Source organism: Trachurus japonicus, chromosome 15 (genome assembly GCF_045865225.1).
Source record: "Trachurus japonicus isolate A0001 chromosome 15, Traja_1.0".
Taxonomy (NCBI): domain Eukaryota; kingdom Metazoa; phylum Chordata; class Actinopteri; order Carangiformes; family Carangidae; genus Trachurus; species Trachurus japonicus.
In genome coordinates, this window is record NC_140921.1 from 12,150,057 (window position 1) to 12,175,522 (window position 25,466).

Consider the following 25,466-nt stretch of genomic DNA (forward strand, 5'->3'; position numbering starts at 1 on the left):
CACGTCCCACGTGTTGGTGCTATATTTGCGACTCTCCTGACCCTAAAGCGAGGAGAGGAGCTCACCAGAATGGTTGCTTTGTTTTCCCAACTAGACAGCTGATGGCCTGTGGACCGCAGCTTTCGGCTCACCGCTGGGCGCACACACTACAGTACACGGCGAGCATCTGTTTTACAGGAGTGGGAGTTGGGAGTTTTCCCCACCTGTTGAGTTTTGCCGGACTGACCAGTGCTGCCTGCGCTCGAAAGCAAAGAAACAGATGTCGCTGGCTGCTGATGATCAGCGTTCATCCTGGCCTCTGAATAAAGCATTTATCATCTTGGGCCAGTGGCGGTCGCAGCAGGAATATGCAAAAAAAACAAAAACACACACACACACCACGGATGCCTCACTGACTTACTCATTTAAAATCACATCAGTGCTGTGTGACTACAGCGTTGCCGTGGCGATAAGAGTAGTCGGTCCTGCCGGTTCATCAGTCAGCTATTTATCCAGAGCACTTGAACCAACTAAAAAGCTGGAGACAGGCTTTGTTCCTGCTGTCTCCCGAGTGGCGGGAAATAATTTGGGGCATAAAGGGGGGAGGGTGGGGGCTGCAGGTCAGAGCGCAGACAATGGATCTGAGACCCCACGTGCTCCCTCCCCTCTTTTGGCGTTTCTTTTCTCTTAAGTTTCCCCCCAGGATTTACCATTTTATGCTCTTCTCATTAGTATCTCTTGGAAGTCTCTTTTCCTGTCTCTGTGCCAGCGTTTCCAGCTCTTATTTGTATTGCCCTGATTACATCCTCACTTTTACAAAGCGTGACAATCTCTGTGGTACCTGGATGGAAGTTACGCAAATCCCTGACATAAATCTTAATGTCAAGTTTTTTTTGATGAAGAGGACCTTAAAGGAATAGTTCACTCAAAATTTAAATTTCACTCATTTTCTACTCACCGTCATGTCGACTAAGGGCTGGGAGAAGTTTCAGAGTTATCCATGGCTTCTCTGAGTTACAGGGGGTCTCGGCGTAGCAGTGCATGTCAATATAACGGTTGCAAATGGATACCAACTGTCCTCGTAAAAAAAAGACACAACAAAAAACATCCAAATACCTCCATAGTGCTCGTATGTAATATCCGTCTTGTATTGAAGCCCCGAAATGTGAAATTGTTCCGAAAAAAATTAAATAAGTCTATATTTCAAGCTTGTTTGTAACGGAAGCTTCATTTCCTGGTCTGTCCAAATCTCGCGAGATTTGCGCCGGCGTCAGTGCGATTACTGACGCTTTGGAAATTTGATTTGGAAACATCCAGATACCTCCATACTGCTCGTCTGTACTGACCCAAGTGTCCTGAAGCTGCGACATGAAAAAGTTTTTTGGAAAAAATTAAAGGGGCTACGAGGAGTTTTGGAAAGCAAAGTGTTTGAACACTACATTTCCCATGAGCCTCCGCGCCCACGGTGAAAGTCTTGGACCTGTGCAAGACGGACGAAAGCGAAAACATTTGCCAAGAATGTTTTCATTAAAGCAGATATCAGTGGAATGTTTTTGTTAATATAAGTCCTAAATAGCGTCAGCAATCACTTACATTAAGTATTTCAGCCTAAACACGAGTCTCTCCGTCACTCTGCTCTGCTGTAACCCGAGGAGAAAATTTTCCTTGTGGGATACAAGTGTTATCCAATGAGGGGAGAGAACGGCATGAAGGGCTGTGTGTGCAGCCAAGGGATGCGCGTGAATATGGTGACGTAGCACGAGGACCAATTGATGCCTGACAAGGGCGGGGGCTGCTAACTCATGGTGCGTTCAAGGAAACTCGTACTTTGTGTTTTTCCTTCCTGTGAAGTCATACCAGTTCGATCTGGTACGAGTTCACGGGTCGGAAGTTACGAGTGGCCGTTATAGGGAACTTTCACAGACAACAGGACGGTAAAAACACGAGCTACGGGTTACCTGGAACGCTACCAAGTCGTAGTTGTGACTTGAAGCTGTAACTTACGGTTTCAAAAGCCTGCCTTGAACACAGCATTAGCCGAAACGGCCGTGCCGATGATATCTGCTTTAATCAAGAACGAAAGTCGGAGGTTCGAAGACGATCAGATACCGTCGCAGTTCCGACTATAAATGATGCCAACTAGCGATCCGGCGGCAAAATGAATGAGTTCTGCTGAGACTGTATCAGCAGGAATGATGTTACTTGGAAAAAATGCAATATACAGTAATTATAAATAATTCTTGGCCATATTGTTCCCATTTTATTTTTGAAAAGTATGATTATTATATTCTCAGTTAGTGAACATTTACATCAGGGCTTGGAAACTGGTGCAGCAGGTTTTGGAGAGACCAAGGTCGTCTTTTTGTGTTTGGATTTAACTTCTGTTCTGACACTGGCATTTTTTGGAAAATAACGATCCAGTCGGTTTTGTTAGAGATTTGTTTGAGTTAATTATAACAGTTTCTATGCCTTTTTGTCCATGAGACCACCAGGACCCCCCCACAGGCCTGCTGTGTCTGCTCAGTTGGACACTGAATACCCATAATGCCTCCGTGTGGAAGGTGACTGTCTTTGGCCACCTGTCAATGTACTTCTGTCCACAGCCTGCATAGTCCCTGAAATAGTCCCCTTTAGTTCAGATTGAATAGTTGTTTAATCTTTTGATTTTGAATTATTTATTTATTTTCCTGTCAATGGGATTTCTTTAATCCGGCCACTAGAGTAAAGCCAGTGGCTGACACAAAGGGCCTGTTTGGACAAGCTGTCTGAAGGGATGGACTGATCAACTCCACATGAAAAACCAGTTGTGTGCATCATGTGATGGAAAGTGGTGATGATATGTTACTTGGCAGGGTCGCATTTGGACTGTCAGATAGACGATTAATGGCTTTAATTACAGATGAGTCACAAATTGATGGAAAAATGTTGATAGAAACAGACTGACAGTGCTAAGAGATGAAACCTTTATGGATTACCCAGTGGTCACTCTGACTGTGGTTGTTCTTGAACTACAGGTGTTACAGGTGCAGGGTTTGACCAGCTGTGTGTCATCGACCTGAGGCTGGGTGGGCTAAACCATCATGTATATAAGGCATTGTCCACATGGAGTTTCACCCAAAAAACAATCTTTTTCTTGTTCGTTTTGAAATAAATCTCCATCATTTCAAGAAATATCTGCACACGGATCCGCTGAAAAGGACTCAACGCTGTCATACATACTCAAGGCCTGTGTGGAGTGTGTGTGGCGCTGTAACACTGCCACACATAAACTCCAAAAACAGAGAAGAAGGAGGAAAGTTCCCCGCTCTATTCAAACTCCAAGAATAAGTCAATTAAAGGGATAGTTCACCCTAGAATGATATTTCGCTCATTATCTACTCACCCTCATGTTGACTAAGGGCTGGAAGAATTTTCAGAGTCCACCGTCCCTTCTCCTCTTACAGGGGGTCATCTCGGTGTAGCAGTGCACTGACGCCGGCGCAAATCACGCGAGGGACGGACCAGAAGAGCTCTTCGTAAAAACACACACAAAAAAACATCCAAATACCTCCATGATGCTCGTATGTAATGTCCGTCTTGTGCTGAAGCCCAATTGCGTAATTTGGGCTTCCGAACAAAATTAAATAAGTCTATTTAGCAGCTTGGAGGAAGCTTCTCGAAGCTCCTCTTCCTGGTCCGTCCAAATCTCGCGTGATTTGCAGTAACCGCACTGACGCATGCTGACGCCGGCGCAAATCACTGCTACGCACTGCTACGCCAAGACCCCCTGTAACTCAGAGAAGGGACGGTGGACTTCTTCCAGCCCTTAGTCAACATGAGGGTGAGTAGATAATGAGCGAAATATCATTCTAGGGTGAACTATCCCTTTAAATGTTGCCTGGAAGTCGTGTCAGTGCAAATATGACCATCGGTGATGATTTAACGGGCGAGATTCAGCCGCAGTGTCTGAGGGACCGACAGTAGTCGGCTGTTGTTACGTTATGTCCATAGACTGTAATGTCCAGTGGTCTGTCTGAGGTTAGAGGTTAGAGCAGTGGGGGGGGCATGACATCATCGTTTCACCAAAGATCTGTTTTGGGTGTCGACACGAAAACGCTGGGACGGTGTTTTTCAGATTTTCACCCCCCAAAACCGCCATCTGGACCAAACGCTGAAACAATAAAAAATGTATGCAGATTCATTAAATCAGTTCGTGTGGACGGGGTCTAGGTTTCCAAGGTGCCATAAATGGCTCAGCAGCAGGGGGTCATTGTAGGTCCAAAACAACAGTCATCACGTGTTCCTCCATTTTCCTCACTTCATTTTTATTTAAACAGATTACATCTTTAATCTGTTCTCTCTTCAGGCACTGACATCAATAATACCGTCCTTGGATTAAACACAGTGTGAAATGGGAATCAAACGGCTGTAAAAATCAGTGGACTGCGACGTAACTGCAGTGTTGGGTGTCCTCGAACTGTCGGGCTGTTGAGCAAGCTGCATGTCATGTCTCTGTGTGCGAGGTGGTCGTTGGTCATTCAAGGAACGATGTGAAATTGGAAACCTGATTGTCAGGCACAGATGTGAACGGCACATGAATCATCATCACCGTGCAGTTTTACGAGTTGTGCATAAGGAGCTTTTTTTTAAACGGTGTGTGGCGGCCGGACACGTTATGCTTTTGAAGACTGGACATCGATGGCATGTTGTAGTAGACGATACAGGGGTTAAAGGGATACTTCACCCAAAATTGATAATTCACCAATTTTCTACTCACCGTCATGCCAAGTAAGAGTTTGGAGAACTTACGGAGTCATCAAAATGCTTTAGGAGTTCCAGGAGGGGTCCGGCTGGCAACGGATTCTCATATAATGGTGGTGGATTGTGCTCACTTTTGAATCGTCCAAAACACACACTATGAAACATCCAGATACCTCCATACTGCTCGTCCATACTGACCCAAGTGTCCTGAAGCCGCAACATGAAAAAGTTGTTTGGAAATAATTAATCTGATCTCTGTTTTTAGCCTTGTTGTAGTAGTAGCTCCCAGTGGCTCTGTTGATGTTTGTGCACATGCGCGAGATGTGCTGTACATTCGTCGTTGTAAACCATTGGATGTAAGATGTAAACACGGAAGAACGTCTCGCAGAAAATCTCGCACAGCCACTGGGAGCTACTGTTACAACAAGGCTAAAAACAGAGATCAAATTAATTTTTTCCAAACAGCTTTTCCATGTCGCGGCGTCAGGAAACTTGGGTCAGTACGGACGAGCAGTATGGAGGTATTTGGATGTTTCATAGTGTGTGTTTTGGATGATTCAAAAGTGAGCTCTGTCCACCACCATTACATGAAAATCTGTTGAAAACAGCTGGACCGCCCCTGGAAAAGCATTTTGATGACTCCGAAAGTTCTCCAAACCCTTCCTTGGCATGACGGTGAGTAGAAAGTTGGTGAATTATCAATTTTAGGTGAAGTAACCCTTTAACTCTGCACCTGGTCCCCGTTGGCTGGTTTTGTCATTCAAGTACCAACCGACTGATTATTTCCCATGTGAGGAAATAATCAGTCTTTTGTCTGTTGTTGTTTACTCTGTAGCAGTGTTTCCTGTCTCTGTGATGATGTAAATACTGTAGATCAAGAGCAAAGGAGTGTGTGGCATGTGAACATTGAAAAGGGCACGTACAGTTGTTTGTGTGCGAGTGTGTGAGTGTGTGATGAATGGAGAGCACTCGGATATTACATATACGGTCAGATTTTGCTTGAAGTTTAATTCCAAAATGGAAAAATGGAAAAAGATAAATGAGTCTCTCTCGATTTTTTGTCCTCTTCTTTCCCTTATTCTTCAATCTTTCATGCCACTGGGACATTATCCATGCGTAGCTCGTAACATAATAAAGTGACACGCTGTTGCGCTGGTGCATGATGTACTCAGTGAAAAGATTGCATTATTAATAAAAAATAAAAAAATCCTGAATACACTGAGTTTATCTGAGGCAAAGCACTGACCCAGTGTGAATGGTGGGGGGCTGGGGTACAGCTGAACAAAAGGGTGGGGGTCACCTGTATGTAAATTTACAGTTGTGGTCAAAGGGGATACAGGCATTGTGAGTGACTGGGCAGCATACAGTTACAGTTTGGGTTGAAAAAAAGTAACAAAAGGGTCATTTGCATATCACAGATGAGATGACCCCCCAGGGATCAGGAAAGACCCCCAGATTTAATCAATTAGCCGGGTAAGGACTTTGCAAGGCCAGGCTGAGGTTGCTTGCGGATCGCTTTGCACATTTCTGCAGTTTTATAGCCTTGTTGTGTTTGGGATAAACAGAACTGAAATTCTGTTTTTTGGGGGGAGGTTTTGCATTCACTTCGTATCTGGAGCCAAGTTTCGATTCCCAATCATAATGTTGAAATCCCATTAGTGCTGCTACTATTTTTAAGAGATGGATAAATATTTTTCCGTGCATCTATGGAGCATATAATGAACTGCTGTAGGCAATGTTTTCTGGTTCCTCATACTGTTTTGTAATAGTAATGTTCCCTGCATCTGGTTATCAGCTGGTTTTCTGAGGTGAAGGCAGGTTAATTCTGTTTCCCATTTGTGAAGTAGCTAAATCAATTGCCTGAATGAACTTTTTACAAATGCGTGTTATTTTCCAGATTACACACACACACACACACAAAAAGATCAAATATGTCACCAGTGCTGATCATGTGGGGAAAAAAACACCCTGTTATTAATTTTGGTCAAACTGTAAAAATGTTTTGACTTATAATAACGACTTTTAGGAGGAGTGTTTGTTTTCCATATGCACTGGGAAATGGCCTCATGGAAGAGAGGGGGGGGGGGGTTAGTTTCCTTACCTTCATCATATGACCAGCTTCAAACTATTGTGTGTCAGCCTGGGAATAAAGGCGACCCTGTTACAGAGGTATGCCACTGAGACAAAATGTACTCCTGTCCCTTTCTGTTAAGATTTTGCCCTGTCCTCAAGATATAGGTCAGACTTCCCCATGGCCTGCTTTCCCCCCTGTGTCGACTGCTGGCCGGGGCAGAGCGGCAGACGGACGTGACACATGGTGTTGCAGTACCAGCCACCTTTTTTCACCTGCCAGCACTGAGCTTCACTTGGAGAGTATTATGTACCAACACTTCACACTGTGCACAGACACAGTTTAAGCTCAGTGCAACTCTGTGCATTCAGGTTATAGCCTACTTTTCTTTTCAAATAGGTAAAACGTATAATCCCCTCCTCCCCTAACTCCCCCTAAACACACAGCTTTAAAAAATGCATCACTTTGCAGCTGCACTGATTAGACTTCCTGCTGATCTGATCGGCTATATCGCATTGGCCGATATTTTGGACTTTATTTGCATTTTCGCATCCGATCAATGACATCATTGTCGTGTTGAAACTTTTTGCAGATGCTCCAGTTACATAGATTGCAGATGGCTTGTGTTTTATCTGTCTCATTTTCTCCGAAGAAGTTCCACGGCACCAACATGTTTATTTAATAGTGATGATGTTGCTTGCTAATGATTCAGGATTCAAAAAACTTAATTGTCCGTTGGCAGAAATGTCAAAATATGCTTAAGAATACTTTTGTTGATACTCAGTGAACAGTAAACAGTACATAAGTGTATCAGTAAACAGTACACAAGTGTATACAGTAAATAAACGAGTTATTTAAAGAGACGTATTGCTACCTCACGTGATCGGTTATCAGTTTATTTAAACTCGCTAATCGGTGATCAGCCCCAAAAATCCTGATCGTGTAAAGCCTAGCACTGATAGCCCTCTGCAATTTTAATTGATTTTATTTATTTGGTATCAATGGCATTGGTACTGCAACAGTTAAAACAGAGGAGCCCCAATCCCTCCTTTTGCTTTTATGCTAAAATCTTTGCATTTGTATCTGTGTCTGTTTGGATATACTTAGAAAACGCTGTCATGTTTTTTCACATTACGCAGTTCCATAATTATCTGAGCTTGTGGAAAACGTTGTGTATTGTAATGAGCCTCAAGTGGGAAATTTGAACTTGGCTCTTTATAACACTGTATGAAATCCAGAAGAATAAAAGAAATAGGAATCAGTATGCTGCGGCTGGACCAGGTTTTTCAAGTCACATAGTTAAAATTTTAGGCACAATTGTGACCACTCTCCTGATGAGATGGCAAACAGAACGGTCTGAACAGCCTCTCTTTGGCAAGGATTTTCCACTATTTTCTTTTTTACCTTGACATTATAGGAGGAAACAATAAATTACTGTGGAGTGGCTGATTGTTGCAGTTGGATGTCGCTAAGAGGTCAGTCAGTTAAAGTGTCACACCAATGCCAAACTGGAGTTTTGTACCACTCCACGGACTACAAAGTGCCCATGTGAGTGTGTGTGTGTGTGTGTTGGGCACCACGTCAACCCCAGGAAGCTGGTGCCAGCTGGCTCGTTTGGCGACGTGTTAGGTTGAGAGAGACGGATACTATACAGGAATCTGGGACATGACTAAGCCAGAGTCTTTTAAAACTGCAAGTCTCTTGGCAGTGTCTGTGATACCAAAAGTTTTGCCTGATTGGTCCTGTGGGATTTGACGGTGTTATGACAACCAGTGGAAGAAAGAGGGGGAAAAAAAGAGGTGTGTAAAATCCTAATCTGGCTATGGGTTTGTCAGGGGGCCATTTGTATCTGGCAGAGCCGCTGTTAAGGCTAAAGTATATAGGAGGCGCGCGGTGCGAGGTGAATACTGACGGCTAATTAGCTGTTTAAGACTCGGTTAAACTAGTTCATACAGTACGACGTGTTGTCCGACGGCTGGGGAGAGTGTTTATAGCGCTTGTGAACTGCTTCACTCTGAGTGTGAAAGACTTGCTGGAGGTGCAGCGATTATTAGATGATATGGTGGTAATGGGGAACATTTTAAAGGCAGGGTTGGGGATCTTATTCTGTGGCATTTTTTAATGAATTGAAAGAATTGAAATCCTCTCCACACCCCGACTGCAACCAAGTAATTGAATGCTTTTTCACAAAAAGGAAAAAAGTCAGTCGCCTGTGGAACGAATAAGCCTGTAAAAACACCATCCAATGCATGCATCTTGTACGAGTCGCGACTGGCGCGACGTCAGTAAATCAGCGGGTTGACCTGGGTCTGACATTCCCACTGCAAACCGATCGGAGCCCAGCCAATTAAAATGTGCGTCAATTGCAGAGTCGTTTGACACGGGTCGATGCGGTTCGGTGGCCCTTTCCCACTGCTGTCAGAAGCCGATTGTTAGCGGGTTTAAACATGTTTTTCATCCAGTGGGAAAGGGGTAATGCAGTCTCCTATATCTGTTGGACTCTTCTCGCATCTGGCGTGCCATGCAGAGCTTTCTCAGAGGCAGTGGTCTCTCAGAGTTGGACTCTGCTCAGTCAGTCCAGTGTAGTTTAAATGCATGATAATTAATGGGCTATAGCGTGTGTGTGTGTGTGTCCATCCATATAGAGCAGTCTCTGTCCTTCCTGAGCGTATAACTCATGACCAGCCAGATCAACCAGTGGCCTCATCGCGCCTATCAGTGAAAAGAAACTAGGCAGCGTGCTTTTTGGAAGTGCTGCCAACCACCATCTATTCAGCTGAGCATAAAACAAATCAAATCATACACACCGGTCTTGTGTTTAGATAATATAACAGGCTTTCTTTTGTCAGCATCTGTTGCTTTACAGTGAGATTTATTATTAGAAAAAAAACAACTGCTTTGCTGATGTTAAAATTTGTAGCTGTCCAGTTTATAGTTCCTTGCTTGTTTAGTGTGGTCTTATAAATAAATCACCATTAGAGTCTATGTAACTCACTAAAACTAACAAATGCACATTCCCTCACACATGAAATATTCGACTGGCTTCTAAATGTGTGAAACCTGTTTCATTTCTGTTGATGACTCACTAGCAGTCTTCTCCTTACCTTCCCTGTGTGAACTGTGAAGTCATTGATGTGAAATAAAAGTTGTGCTTTAAGAGCTGATAATAAGACAACCCAGAATGATCCATAATGAAAAACATCATTAATGGTTGTTGCATCTAAGTGCAATCCAGGTTTTGCAGAGAAAACCTTGACTTTGCTTGATTTGAGTTTGAATTGGTTGGTTGCAGAAATTATTCTGTTGAGAGAAGGTGTTACACACATGTCCAGAGGAAAAGATGCAAAGAGAAAGGGGAGTGAGGCCATAAATAGTCTCGCATAAATTAAGAGTGGAGATGGGAAGTGAATAATGTGAAAATTGGAGTGGAGATGATGGATGATCATATTGGAAAGTAGGACGATAAAGGCCAAGGGAAGCAATAGACATGATAGTAATAAACGGTGGATGAAATGATGTGAGAAATTAGAAGACAGTAGGAAACACGAGGGGGGCAATGGAGGGTGAAATTAAAAAGACACATTGATAAGAGATCATGCAGAGAGCAGAACAGATGACGATATAAAGAAACACTGCAGCCCAGTATGATTTGGAAAAACAACCCTTCACATTGTCTTCATACTGTAGCTGTTTTTTCTTTTTCAAGCTATTCACAATCTCACATGATGGTTCAATTCTCACAGGAATCTTTCTAAAGGGAAGGGTCCGTCTGACCCCTGCGCTATTTTACCGTTGGCTTGCAAATGACAGAAATCCGGGCGTTTGACGTAGGAATGCAAATGTGAAAATATGTAGGAAGGGTTAGGGTGGAGGAGGATGGGGTGTTGTTTCGAGGTAAAGGGAAGAAGGAGGGATGAGACGAGGGGCCGGTCCAATCTGCAGCAGACACTGGGGCCGTCCACCTACTCAACCTCTGTATGGTATAAAATGAAGCATGCACAGCTTGTTTAGCCTGTGTGTTATCTGAGCAGAGGAAAGAGGAGTCTTTTTTATTTTTATTTTTTGTGGTCGTTGATTGAACTCTGTTGTAAGTACATGGATTTTACTATAAGTGGTTTTTACTTTGGAGCAAAAATTGTCATGTTTTTTCCAATTTAATTTATGCTTAGTGAGTGTTTTCTTGTGAGTTTCACAGCTGTTGTGCAACTTAGTAGAAAAGTGCCAAGATTTCTTTGAATCATGTTGAGAGCGTTAATAACTTGTGGTCGGTTTGTCTGACTCTGTCATGACTAAGACAGATAAAGTTAGGAAGTAAGGACATTTGTGTGTTTGTGTGTGTGTGTGTGTGTGTGTGTGTGTTGTAAAGTCTGAGGTTTTCTCCCAACTGGAGCTGGTCTGCAGCTCTGACAACACGTTTTTGTTATCTGTGCATTTCAGACGTGGTGCGACCCTGATACAACTCTGACTGAACTCGCGCCTCCACATCCTCTGCAGCAACCATGACGGCCATCAACGCACCTCGGGACAAGTAAGAGAAACACTTTTTTTCCCATTTAAAGTTCCTGTCCAGCGGTGTAGTGGACTATTGTGACCTATTGTGTCAATATGATGTCAGATCTTTTTTGTTTCATCATGTGCAAAATGAGTTTTTGGATGAGACCCAGGGAACCAGTTGTTTTAAATTGTTTGTTGATAATAAATTAAATGACTTGACTGATGTGCTTCCTTCATGTGAACTTCCTTTTGTCTCTGTCCCAGTTACAATGCAGTGTGGCTTATTTTCTTCATCCTCGGTTTGGGAACGCTCCTACCGTGGAACTTCTTCATGACGGCAACCATGGTGAGTTGAGCATGAGCAGCCTCTGCAAGTTAGAGAACAGTTGCAGCCCAGTTGGTGGCCTTGTGGTTGGGGGCACTAGTTAATTAAAAGGTTGGGGTCCAAATAGAGGAAGGTCACTTTAGTTGTTTGTTTTTACTTTCCCTCTAAAACCACCTGGTTTCACTCAGGGTGGTTTGACCTCCAGCCAGGTGGATTTCCATGGTTGTGGTAAAAGCCTCCCTAATCTCCCCCGCCATTCTTTTGCATACTTAAAGGGTTAACTTCTTAAAATGTGGAATTTTTTGTTTAATTTAATCCTGGGGGAGTTAATTTGAACGCACCTTTAGGGAGGGATTTTTGTGAAGGCTCAAATAGCCTGCAGCGTTTATTTGTTTTGATAAGGAGAAGTTGGCAGGCTGCTTCAATAAAAATAGCTATATCATCATGGTTGTTTGCTTCTAAGTCCTGAGTGCCAGCCTGAAAAGTGTCGTATCTACATTTGTGGGCTGAGATTTTGACAGTTTTTTGTGTTTTTTAAGTGAAAAATATGTTTTTTTAATTCATGCATTATTTAACTTTTTTTTTTTTTTTAAATATACACTAATTTTGCAGTTTATTAAAAGACACCTGGTTGAAACTTAATGCAATCTAAAGCAACAGCCCTGCAGTAACTCCTGCCTTCATCAGGGTTCAGCTGTCATTAGTCCTATGCTCACCTTTTTTTTTGGCCTTTTGGAGAAACTAAAGTCGGTAAATGGTTTATTTTCCAGAGATGCTGCAGAAAAAATTCAGTTCAGGATCGTTAAACGAACTACGTCACTCATACGTCTGCACAATATTCACATGACGCAAACTTGTGACTCCGATACTCATTAAATTATCATTCACTGCAACTGCTGCAATGCATTGCGAGAGCTGATAACCATACATGTGTCCCCCCTCCTCCTCCTCCTCCTCCTCGTCTTCAGTACTTCACCAGCAGGCTGAAGGACGCGCCCACTGACCTCTCCCTTAATCAGACGGCTAATGGGACTTTGGAGGGAGATACCCGCAACGTGCTGGAGTCAAAGTTCAACAACGTGATGACGCTGTGCGCCATGGTGCCTCTGCTCATCTTCACTTGCCTCAACTCCTTCCTACATCAGAGGTATCCGCCCTGCTGCATTCTGGCATGTTCACGCCAAAGGAAACCATGTACATTTATATAACTCTGCAGTCTGGTGTGTAACATTTGCACATTCCTCCACCTACAGTACAGGAAGCGATGAGCTAAGACCTCAGGGCCCAGATATACTACGCTGCAATATCACTGGCTTCTGTTCCACTCCTTTGTTTTCCTGCTCTTTCTGCCCACTGCCCTGTTTATCTGTTGGTTGCTGCCCCCCCTCCTCTATAGGCAACATGATCCTGTTATGTGAATGTATGGCGGTATGCTGCCTCCAGTGTGTTTGCTTTAATTAGAGTCGGATTTAGAGAGATCTGGGTTGGACCCCGACCACGGCTGACTCTTCTCCTGCACAAACATACCCAGGAATGCTATTTATGTTTCTATTACACCCCAACTTCTGCTTTTACCCCTCCCTTGCATCTCCTGCCCTTTCTCCCCTTCCTCTACATCTACTCACTTTTCTTTTTTTTCTTTTTTTTTGACCTTTTTTGTCATGAACAGAAAACTTTGACCTGGTGAGCTGGCACAACTTCTCTATTTTTTATTTTCGTGCACTTTTTGCCCGAATGACTTGAACTTCTCCAAAATCCTGTTTCCAAACCTTTGACATCTGTTCAACAATGAAACATAACCCACTTGTCCTCATTGCGCCACCTTATTTCATGTAATTAAGAAACTTAAACTTAAGTTTCTATTTTCAACACTTTTTATATATATATTTATGATAATTTTAAGTTTTGTTTCTAATGTTTCCCCCCTCCTGTGTTTGTCTCAGGATTCCTCAGAAGCTGAGGATCTCTGGCAGCTTGACGGTCATCCTCATAGTTTTCCTCCTGACAGCTGTGTTAGTCAAGGTGGACATGGAACCACTGCCCTTCTTCACCATCACTATGATCAAAATCATCTGCATCAACTGTGAGTTCCTGAATAAACACTCAAAAGAAAACTTAAGATAAGATTCATTCATTGCACAAGGTACAACGAAAACAAAAACGGTGTTTTATCAAACTATATCACAGCAGAGACACAACAACCTGCACCGGTCTACAGCAAAGAAATATTGAGCTGAATTATCCGACTGAATTTCCATTTTCTTCATCATTCATAAGTTAATTTCTTGATTTCCTGTTGGGATGTTGGGAGTTTTTGGTTTTGGTTTTGCCCTGATCAATCAATAGCAAATTGTGTGTCCATCCCTCAGATGTCTTTTTCAATTGACATTGAAGCTGTAGTTGCTCTGATTGGTCAGTTTATTGCAGGTAAATAGTGGTAGACTTAAATATCTCTCTTCATCTCACCTCTCTATACAAGGCGTTAACACAAATCACAGCCTCAGAGACGACAGTAAAGTTTAATCAAAACCTCTAAAAAAAACCCCCACAACAATTAAAACATGCAGCTTTTATAGAGGGGCTGTTGCGTTACCTAAAGGAATTAACTTTTACCTCATTTCCTAGTTGAACCCATGCAAATGATTGTTTCCATGTGTCTTGTCCCTCTTTGATCAAAATCATCTGCATCCACTGTGTTTGGGGAAATCCCTCTCGTATGGATGCACACACATGCGGTCGTACCACGCTGAGCTTCAGAACACAACCCTGTAATCTCACTGGGTTTGTTTATTTGCAATGACTCCGTCAGCAGCAGGGATAAGCTCACCCCCCCTGCTCGCCCCCGTTGGGCCGCCCCTGACCCCCAGTTCCTCATGAGGAACAGCCCATCATGTTTGCTTTAGAGGGGAGGATGTTGCGGCCTTGAAGCTTTGGTATTGACATTCCTCTTAGTGGACGAATGCTGCTAGAGTATCTGAATTTAATTAAACTCCTCCAACTTTCTCAATAAGAAGTTGCAATCCGCTGGTTTGATGCCAATTTGTGGTAAAATGCCTGTGTAACGTGAGATAAGGAAAATTACAATTATATAATGGTTATAAAACATTTATTTTCCTCCATGGTGTTTTCAGAAAGGGTGTCGCTTCCCCCTGTTTCAGACGGCGGTTAACTTTTATTGGGCCTCTTTCTTTGATGCCGTGGGACATTAAAATGTGTTTGTGTTTTTTTTCTGTTTTCATGGTTACGGTTTAAAAAAGTGAAATTTTTTTCAACATCCTCGTCTTGTTTTCTCTGTCCCTGCCCAGCGTTCGGAGCGATTCTTCAGGGCAGCCTGTTCGGGTTGGCGGGGATGCTGCCCGCCTCCTACACCACTCCCATCATGAGTGGACAGGGTCTCGCCGGCACCTTCGCCGCTTTCTCCATGATCTGCGCCCTGGCCTGTATGTCCCACACACACAAAGCACCACATCAGTACACCTCTTCTAACACTAGTATTGCATGTACTTGGACTTTTTATTTGTAACGCACTTTACATTTTTAACAAAAAAAAGATACAGGCTACAGGAAATGGTTGTAAAACAGAATTTAGCAATCAAAGAGAAAGTTAAAAACAGTTGTTATCAAACAAAAACAAGAAACAACTAGAAAAAGCATTTCCAAGAAGGAAAATCCGTGTGAATGCTGAAAGCAGCTGAACACCATTGTTGAAACAATGCTGAATGAGCTGAAGAAACTGTTGAAACAATCTGATGCTAAAGCTGAAACATAGAGCTTGTCGGCTGAGAGATGAATGCCTTTTTTAAAGTGCGAAAAGCAGTAGAAATGTTAAATAGGTAGAAGAAGATGTTGAAATCCTGCATGTTTAAGTGTAACAGTTGAAGAGTTGAAATCTGCAGCTAACCTGGCAGTAAGGAAAACTGATAAACCAGCGCCAACATGCTCTGAAGCATGGCTGGAAATTACTTGAATTGTTGAAGATTAGTTATGATTGAAAAGTTGAAATCTACTCAAATATGTTTAAAACTGACAGCTTAAAAACATTGCTGAACCATTACTAATATAGATAAAGCAATATCTGAAGGGTAAAAGTAGAATGTGTAAGCAGGAGGCTGAATGACGTAACATGGTGGGAAAATACTTGAATTTTTAAGGTAATTAAACAATAAATAGTGTACACTAAATAGCTTTCAGCATTCACACTAATTACACATTAAAAGATTTAAAGATGTTTTTTAAAAGATACGTTTTGAGACCCTTTTTAAAACCACCAGTCGTCTGTGGAGCCCTCAGATGCGAGGGAGTTTCCCCATTCAAGTACTTGTGTCTACCATGGTGTTATTTCTAGAAATATGAATTCTTGCCTTTGGAGCCACTCACAAACTCCAAAGTGACCGCGAGATTAACTCGGCTGTGGCTAATGTGTTTATTTCCAACGTTTAAATGGATCCTTGAAACACTTTTACACAAATATTTCACAAAATATTAAATGTCTGCAGTGATGAATTTTGTTGCAGCAGTGACAGGCCAGCCAAAACAAACGTTAAGTGGTTAACGATAAGAGTTGCTGGCCGCTCTTTGAATCTAGCTCTCAGGCAGAAATTATAAAGAAAACAGATTTATTTTGGCACTTGACATTTTCCCTGCCAGATTTGGTCGTCTCCCTCCCTCTGAGCTGTTACAGCAGGCTGCACTGATAATGACACATCTCGGCTCCTCTGCCCATGTGGCTGTGCTAACATTAACGATGGATGAGGATGCTGTGAGAGTGCTGCTTCATTCTTATAGTGTTAAAGTAATGAGAGCTGGAGTTTTTTTTTGTCATTTTTGCTGTCATGGAGCTGATATAGAAACATGAATTCATACTGATGTAATCACACTGTGGCTGTAGTTTCAGTATTGATGAGCAGAGTTCCCTGGAGACCACGTAGTTGCATGCTGAGTTACTGGTAGTTCAGTCTCAGATTGAAACTGAAAAAACTCAAAATGATACAATCCAATAACTGGAATTTCATGAACTAATAGGAACTTGGCAAGATATTTATCTGAACAGAAAAACCTAGATCAGTGCTTAGGATGACTAATGTGTCCGTCCTGTGTTTGTCTGCAGCTGGATCGGCCCTGCAGGACAGTGCTTTTGGTTACTTCATCACAGCATGTGTTGTTATTCTCCTGGCCATAATGTCCTACCTCGCTCTGCCCAGGATGGTGAGACCACATACTCTCTTAAATGTGCACTGAGATGAAATACTCTTTTTTTTATCCGGAGGTGATATGTTAAATATCCACTTTGAAATGTGTTCCCGTTTTGCTCTCATTAACTTTTTGGGCAGCACTTTGTAAAACTTGAAATAAGACCCGAGTGTCTCCACAGTCTGCTGGGAGATAGGAAACACATCCGATGGAGGGAATTAGCAGCATCTCAAAGAACATGCTGTCTGTATCTTTGCTCTGCTGGCGCTCTGGGCTTGGCTCATTATCGCTATCGTTGTCTCTGTCAACAGGAGTTCTTCCAGTACCACATGGAGAGTAATGGATCCAGGCCTTCTGGCGACGAGGAGAACAAGATGGACTTACTCAAAAAAGGTACATACAGTATGTTCACAGCTCGGCTCAGATGTCCAGGCTCTAGTTTACAAAAAAAGGGGGAAAAAAGAGTAAATATTGAAGTTCAAGCTGTGGAGAGAAGATATTTGATTTAAAAGAGTAGTTCAACGTTTTGGCAAATAGGCCCATTGCCACAATCCCTATAGTTTTAGGAGTAGGTTCATTACCTTTAATTGTCAGTACAAGCTATTTTTAGAACGGTGGAGCAGAGCCGTGAGCTGCTCAAAGCTACGCTACGGAGGCTAATGGGATTTCTTGGTTTCCCTCATTAAACTCATCAAATACACAATCCAACAACTCCAAAACGCTCTCGTGGACAAGTTGTGACCTGCACATTCACCACACTATGAGATAATAACAGAACGTTACGAGATGGAGTTGTTTTTGAGGTAAATTCATGCAAAACCACTGATGCGCGTTCCTGTCGGGGGCAGTTTTTCGGCAAGCAGTCTCTGCATTTCCCTCTAAAACAACTCTGTCTCGTAACGTTCCGTTATTATCTCATAGCGTGGTCAACGTGCAGGTCACAACTTGTCCACCAGAGTGTTTTGGAGTTGTTGGATTGTGTAGGGAAACCAAGAAATCCCATTAGCCTCTGTAGCGTAGGTCTGAGCAGCTCACGGCTCTTCTCCGCCGTTCTAAAAATAGCTTGCACTGACAAATAAAGGTAATGAACCTACTCCTAAAACTATAGGGATTATGGCAATAATGGGCTAATTTGCCAAAATGTTGAAATATCCCTTTAAACCAGCAAAAAAAACAAACACATGTTCTCATATCATTAAAGCTGTAAAGTTGATAAAATGGGAGTCAAACACAAATCATCTAGAGCCTCAGTATAAATTGTGTAACCTGCCGAACGCTCCATCAGTCTGAATCTCCAGCTCACACTTCCACTTGGTAGCTCATGTTCATACCAATATTCGAGTGAACCCATTTTGAGTAAAGTCATATTGGATGATCACGTGTCCCCCCCCAGAGCCTGCATTTCCAAGATAATGCTAGCGTTTGATTGACTGAGAGGGCGGGACCTATCTGGGAGCTCACATCATATATAAACATTATGTTTACTGGCAGTGAAAAAGGGAGAGCAGATCAGTGTGCTGTCAGTCAACCGTGACGGCACACTCCAACATTTTCCCTGTTAAAAGGGTTTTCTTGGGAGTTTTTTCCTCAGTCGTTGTGAGGGTCTAAGGGCAGAGGATGTTGTTATGATGCTGTGCAAAGCCCTTTGTGACAAACTGTTTGTAAAAACGGGCTATACAAATAAAATGGCCTTGCCTTGCCATCAGTCAAGAGGACATGAGTTGTATAATGTAGTGAAGTAACCAGCAGCAGCTACTGTCTACTACTAGAATGACTTAAAATTATTCAATTGCATCAGTGTTGCAGAGTTTTACTGTCGGAAAAAAAGAAAATTTTTATTTTCATCTTTGCTCTTTAAGAGAAACTATGCAAGATTTTCACCTTACTTAAACAGCTCTGGAGTAACTGTGATGGTTAAATGCCTTGTTATGGGGAGATTGGAGGCTCTCTGCCTTCCACCAAGAGTCTCTTGCCCAAAAGACAACCTTGCAAGATCAGCACTTCTAACCCAGTGTCTCTGGTCTTGTCTCGTGAGAAACATGGACTGCTCGGTAATCTGTAATCTTTTATTAACGTTACCCACCTCGGTAGACATCGCTTCATGGATTGGCATCTCACTGGCTTCTTAGAAAACAAATGCACATGGTCAGAGGGGAGGGAGGAGGGTTAGTGGTGAGTTTTTATGACAGTGAAAATATGCGCTCTGAAACTGTAGGGGAGGTCCGTGGAGTGAAAAAGCGACCCAAACAGTGAAAAGCTACTGGACTTTAACAAGTAGTTCTCTGAAGTTTATCTGTTCTTTTAATCTATGGCCTGTGAATAGTTTTATTTCTTATGTAAATACAGATGATTCATTCAGCCGACAGCATGGAGGAGTCCTCTTGTTTCAGTGGAGTTGTTGTTGTTGCGACTCCCCACTAATGCTGAGACCAAACCTTTTGTTACATCTCTATGAACAAGATCATTTTGACTTTGTAATCTAAGAATCAGGTGTTTTTACCTGTAAAACCAGGAGAGTTTCATGCTCCAGTTGCAGGGTTTTCCTGCAGAAACCATCTTTGCAGAAAATAAACATGATATGTGGAGGGGAAAAACATTACAGTCTCTGTGGAAACCAAACCCACCAAATGTTTTTGGTTTGGTTTGTGTGTTGGCGACAGTGTGACCGACCAGTGTTACCAGTCAGTTAACGTCCAGTGTGGGAGACTGTAATGGGAACCCTACCACATTTATATAAGCATTGAAATCTCATTCAAAAACAGCCATTTAAAGAGGAACTATGCAGGATTTGTAGCTCAACTATGCTACATTTTTACCTTGATTAAACAGCTTTGGAGTGATTGTGATGGTTTAATAAATGGCTTAACTTGTTACGAGGTCACTTATTGTGTCTCTCGGCTGAAAACCAACCTTGCAAGATCTGCACCGCCGCCCCGGTGTCCCAGCTCTAGTCTCTGCAGCACCACGACACAAACGTGCCCTGTAACCAGTGTCTCTTGTTAATGACATATTAAACTACACAAATATACACGTTATAACATCGTATATGATATACAACGTTGTGTACAGCTCTATTGACTGATTTCTCTCCGGCTTCATTGCAAACAAATGCACATGGCTGAGAGGAGGGTTAGCAAAACAGCGGAAAAGCAACTTGACTTACATAGTTCCTCTTTAAACTTGGGAATGAACAGTCTGAACTCCATGTATCACCTGACAACATAATGACAAAGAGCTGTTTGTTTGATTGTCTGTTTGTTTCTCAGAGGGTGCAACAGAGAAGCGACCGGTGGTGAGTCTAGAGGACGAGGCCAAACCCAGCGTGTCTGTGTTAAACATCTTCAAACAGGTGAAAACACGACTTCCTCTCTATACGCAAGACCGTCAGATATCCCATAACCAGCAAGCTGTGTGTGTGTACATATATTGATAACCTTCCTCCGGTGCTCTCTCCAGATCTGGGTGATGGCTCTGTCGGTGTGCTTCATCTTCACCGTCACCATCGGCACGTTCCCGGCCGTGACCGTGGAGGTCAGGTCCACGGTAGCAAACGGAGGTGCCTGGGGTGAGTCTCCGTTTCTTCCCCCTGTGAGCCTGTAGCTTTGATAAGAGACGACCACCAAGCTCCTGGCTCTTTTTCAAACCGTTAACACCAAATTAATTAGTGAATAGACCTTGATTTATTTATTTTTTCCTAATGAGAAGATTGTAGCCGCCGGGGGAAATGATAAATGCTAACCTCGGATAACAAAACTGACCCTTGTGGTTGTGATGATTAAAAATAGACTCCTACTTCTACTTCGACTACTGTGTATCATTAAAAAGTGACAACTGTGTCTCCTATGGACAGAGGTGAAATGTGCTCTAGAGCAGCGGCCAAGGCCAACAGCGGCCTGCCAGAGGCTCCAATCCAGCCCACAGGATACATTTGTCAAATGTGAAACTTATATAGTAGAGAGAAGAGGCATGATATTGTTGAAATTGCACACATCTGTCTCAAGAAATTTCAAGTGGTTAATTCAATGTAAATATCTTAATAATGCACTTCTTTGCACTAAAACAAAAGGAAATGGTTTGATTTCTAGTTATTTAAAGGTTATAGTGTTATTTATTTCATCTGTCTGGCCCACTTGAAATCAAATTCCATGGTATTTGGCCAATGAACTAAACTGAGAATGACACAGCTGCTCAAGAGGCTGTAGACGAGGTTTTATGAATGAGTAGTAGTACGAGTGCAGTTTGTTAATGAACTGAATGAGTTTTAATCCTTTCATACAGTCAGTCTCCTGAGGGGAGAACTGAAAGTTGTCTTTAACGATGAAACCACTGTCTTCCTGTTCCCTCACAAAGACGCCGTTGTCAGTTTGGATTCACACGACCTGCTGTCATGCGTGAAAAAAAAGAGTAACAACATCAAACCCTCACAGAGTTGTATGTGAAGTTTCTCAGGATGTTTTGATAGAGTCATTCCTCTTGACTCTGGGTCACAACCGGCGCTCTCAGCAACAGCTGTGAATCCAAACCGACGGAAAGCTGCAGAACTTTTTGTTTTTTTTTCTTAAACTAACACATCTGCACTCTTGCTATTATTATTTTTTATTACTGTTGCTACAACCATGTTCGTTCTGCTCCTATTTACAGGTACTTACTTCATCCCCGTGTCGTGTTTCCTCCTCTTCAACCTGATGGACTGGGCTGGCAGGAGTCTGACGGCCGTCTGTATGTGGGTCAGTTCAACACAAATCACGTGTTTTACCGAACGTGCTGCATCTTTCTTAGGTTACCTGTACAGCGCATCATGACTAACACCTAAAAAAGCCCAGATTAAACCCGGCTTTACGTGATTGGCTCCTTGATCAGACTTCATGAAACCTGCCCTGGTGTGCAGACGTTGGATTTTGAAGATGAGACTCGAGGTTTTTAGCTTCCAACTAACTGTCAGCATCCGAAACCGACAATGCAACTAGAGCATATTTCAAAACGTATCACTATGTGTATGTGATGATGACAGCGTGACAGTAACGAGCGCTTCAACCTGAGCGCCTCCTGCAGCTCGATAAACAAATCAGAGCAGCGACGGCACTTGTTGATAAACACTGTTTGCCTTTTTATAGGGTTCATTTAAAATATTTAGTGTGCTCTGCTGTTGTCTGGCTGGAGTTTGGCGTTCTGGACAACGGGCCCACTTGTTGACACAAAGGCTTTGGCTGCTTAAAGTGTTTATACATTAATAGATCTCTGCGTCATTAGTGGAGCGGTGGAAACACGCCGGTCACTCAGAGGTAAGAGCTGAGAGTCCAGTTTTGTTGCCTCGATCAAAGATTTGTTTTGGAGAGAAGCCTGTGTGTGTGTGCCGTTGTACAAGGGAAGCGGTTTTGGGCGTTGCATAAAATTGGCGGTGGGGTGATTCTGAAGGTTTGGACTTGATTTTACACGCACATGTGGATGAAGGATGACAGCTCGGAGGGTTTTGAACTGAAGCGCTCCATTTTCAGTCTGTTTTACACAGATAGTCTGGGTTGTTGGTTTGATGTGGGGATGTGGGAGGCAGTTATCATCAGTAATCCCTTTATTACTTGCACTAGATTCAGAGCGGGGGCTCTGCTAGTGATGTGCTGCTGTAGTGGAAGGCGGCCAGACATAAAAAAATGTGTTTTTATCCACAGAAAACAGTCAATATCAGTTTAAGTGTTGAAGCTTCATTTTGAATAGTGAGGTTTTCTGATGTAGAAGACAAGAAGTTGTTCTTTTCATACCTTGACATGTTTCAACACCTCTTGTCTTATGCATTAGAAAATTAGCTATTGCAATTTGTAGACATAAAGAACTCCATCAAGCCATTTATTTTGAATATTTCCATCATCTTGTTTGGCCTCAGTGTGACTCCTCCAGATACAAATGTCAGCTTCTTGTGTCAACCTCCTTTTTAGATTTACATTCACATTATGTTATTACATAAGTACAAGAAAAAGGCAGTTCTCCTTGTGCACAGTACACAGCAATCATAGTTTTCCCTCTTTATGTTTCCGGACACCGGGAAAACTGGAGCTCTACTCAAACTTTGTCCGTGAACCAACAGATTAATGAACAGGTCTAATTTCCTGCGATCCAGAGGAAATAGTCAAATTGAATCAAGCGAGTGGAGTTAGTTAACATGGTCTGACCTGCGCTGAGCTGAAAACCGCTGCCTCTTGGTATTAGTGCAGATCACAGTCAGCTGCTCCAGGACCATGTGAGTTTATTTATCATCATCATCAGACACTGATCAGCGTCCCGACGGTTTCCGCTCAGGTGCTTTGAGACTCCAGGTCCGTCGGTCCGTCCTATCGTCTGCTCCCGTCCTCACACGTTGAACAGGAAGTTGTTGTTCTCACTGAATAAGAGATAAGTTTGTTATTGAACTTTGAACATTACCTTCCTCTTGTTGATGGCATACATTCAAACATTTGAGATGGAAATGGACGGATGTTTCCTTTATTTGAATAATAATGATAATAATAATAATACATTTTATTTTAAAGCGCTTTTCAAGGAACTCAAAGACACTGTACAAGGAACAATAAGAAAAAGCAACACAGGAGATATGTAAAAAACATTAACCACTGAACGTAAAAAACATTAAAACTATTAAGCAGTAAAATAGAGAATATTAAACATTAGAAGCAAACTTGAAAAAGTGCAATAGAATAATAGATTATTTTCATTTTGTGTGCATCTCGTGTTTCCAGACGAAGCTGAACCAGTGTGATAGTTTCTCTTGGAAAATAACTTGAACAATGAATCAATTATCAGAGTTTTATCGTTTTTGTTTTTTTATGATCATAAACTAAACAATTCATCCCCTGTTGTAGCTGTAATGACATCATGCTGTAACCACTCAGCAAACATCCCACCACTCTGACCCCTGGCTGCATCTACAGATCTACTCTCTCTCAGTAGCTGGGTTTCCATCCAAGTCGTATCGAATTTAAAAGCGGATTTTGTGAAAATGCGCAAAAAGCAAAGCGAATTTTATGCCCATTTCCATTCATTAGTGTTTTGCGATTAGGAGGAGTGCACCGTGAGATTACGTCATAAGAGAGCGTGAATGTATCCAACAGTTGACACTCAGCTGACACTCAACATCATGGACAATTTACGTACTTTCCGGACTATAGACGCACCTGTATAATCCGCACCAGCTACATTTTAAAAGAAAATACATATATAGGCCGCACTTGAATATAAGCTGCAGGTTTTCATGTTGTAACATGAGATATTTACACAGAAAGACAGTAGGGAACTGTGACAGTCCGCTCGCTTTTCCGCTGTTTTGGTTATGCTCCTCTCCTCCATGTGCATCTGTTTACATACGAAGCTGGTGAAAAATCAATAAGTTACATAACGATGTTACGGCGTGTGTTTGTGTAGTCTTAACCGTCATAAACAAAAGATTATGGGTTACGGAGCGCGTTTGTGCTGCGGTGCAGAGAGGAGAGCTGGGAGACCGGGGCGTCGTTCTCCATTTGTTTGAACGTTGCTGGGTGAAGTCCAGCAGCTTCACCCACAAACTCTGCCTCAATTCGCATAATCTGTTTCCATCACAAAAACTCGCATTTCCTTTATTCGATACGCTGACAAATCCACCCCCTCCAAGCGTATAAACTTTTATGCGCATTTACTGCCTTTATTCGAATTTCTGGCGTTTCCATTCAAGTATTTATGCGCATTTTCACAAAATGCGCATAAGAAAAGGTGGATGGAAACCCAACTTCTGTTGTTGGCGTTGTTGTTGTTGTTGTTATTAACTTAAAGCTGTGTGTTTCTGTCCTCAGCCCGGTAAAGACAGCATCTGGCTGCCCGTGCTGGTGATCCTGCGAGTCGTCTTCATCCCTCTCTTCATGCTGTGTAACGTTCAGCCCCGTCACTACCTCCCTGTGTGGTTCGAACACGACGCCTGGTACATCATCTTCATGATCTTCTTCTCCTTCTCCAACGGATACTTGGCCAGTCTCTGCATGTGCTTTGGACCCAAGTAAGGGCTTCACACACACTCACACACACTCACACACACATACATGCACTGTTGGGAACACAAAGACCTACTTTTGTTGGATTTGACAGATGAGTCAGTGGAAAACACCAAAGTCCCAAACCGAAACCACTGGCAGCTGTGGTGCTTTGTGAATACTAGAATGATGAGGCAGGTTCTGACGAGGAGCTGGGAGGGAACTCTTGGGAAGTCGCCTGGAGAAGTTTAGTTTAACCTAGTTCAACAAAAGGACTGGAAACAAAAGGGGGGAAAAACCAGCCAGGCTGTCATTAAAAGCTAAAAAAAAACCATACACAATAAGGATGAAACGTGTTGATGACTGAGCTCTAAGTGAAGCTGACTGGCTGCAGGCTGCAGTGGTGTCAGACTGCACTCAGCATCCAGCGTAACAGAGCGGTCAGGTCTCCTTCTCCTGTAACCTTTGAACCTAAAAGATACAGAGATGTGTGCTGTTTGAATGAAGAACTGGTAAAAACTAGAAAAACCTACAGTGGATTGACATCATTTATGACATTTCTTAAGATGGAAAGAATTACCTCTGCCATAACTACAACAAGGTGTGTTTCTGAAAAGATAATAATAATCATAACTTTATTTATATAGCACCTCGACAAAACACAATTACAAGGTGCTTC

The 25,466-nt window shown here is 42.6% G+C and overlaps 1 protein-coding gene across 4 annotated transcripts in view; it reads left to right on the plus strand.

Annotated features, from left to right (window-relative positions):
• Positions 1-25,466, plus strand: part of LOC146973278 (equilibrative nucleoside transporter 1-like) — a 43,776-nt gene that overhangs the window by 15,760 nt on the left and 2,550 nt on the right. For 2 of the 4 annotated variants that reach the window (XM_085799610.1, XM_085799612.1), the window contains exons 2-12: positions 11,228-11,318; positions 11,549-11,630; positions 12,578-12,756; positions 13,553-13,692; positions 14,915-15,049; positions 16,717-16,814; positions 17,111-17,192; positions 20,066-20,148; positions 20,256-20,364; positions 21,441-21,526; positions 24,614-24,813. In XM_085799610.1, coding sequence (XP_085655736.1) covers positions 11,290-11,318; positions 11,549-11,630; positions 12,578-12,756; positions 13,553-13,692; positions 14,915-15,049; positions 16,717-16,814; positions 17,111-17,192; positions 20,066-20,148; positions 20,256-20,364; positions 21,441-21,526; positions 24,614-24,813 — 1,223 coding nt within the window. In that variant the 5' untranslated portion in view covers positions 11,228-11,289. Of the gene's footprint in view, positions 1-10,728; positions 10,878-11,162; positions 11,319-11,548; positions 11,631-12,577; positions 12,757-13,552; positions 13,693-14,914; positions 15,050-16,716; positions 16,815-17,110; positions 17,193-20,065; positions 20,149-20,255; positions 20,365-21,440; positions 21,527-24,613; positions 24,814-25,466 lie in introns of those variants that run through there. The other 2 variants (XM_085799613.1, XR_015037742.1) reach the window with 2 other exon arrangements.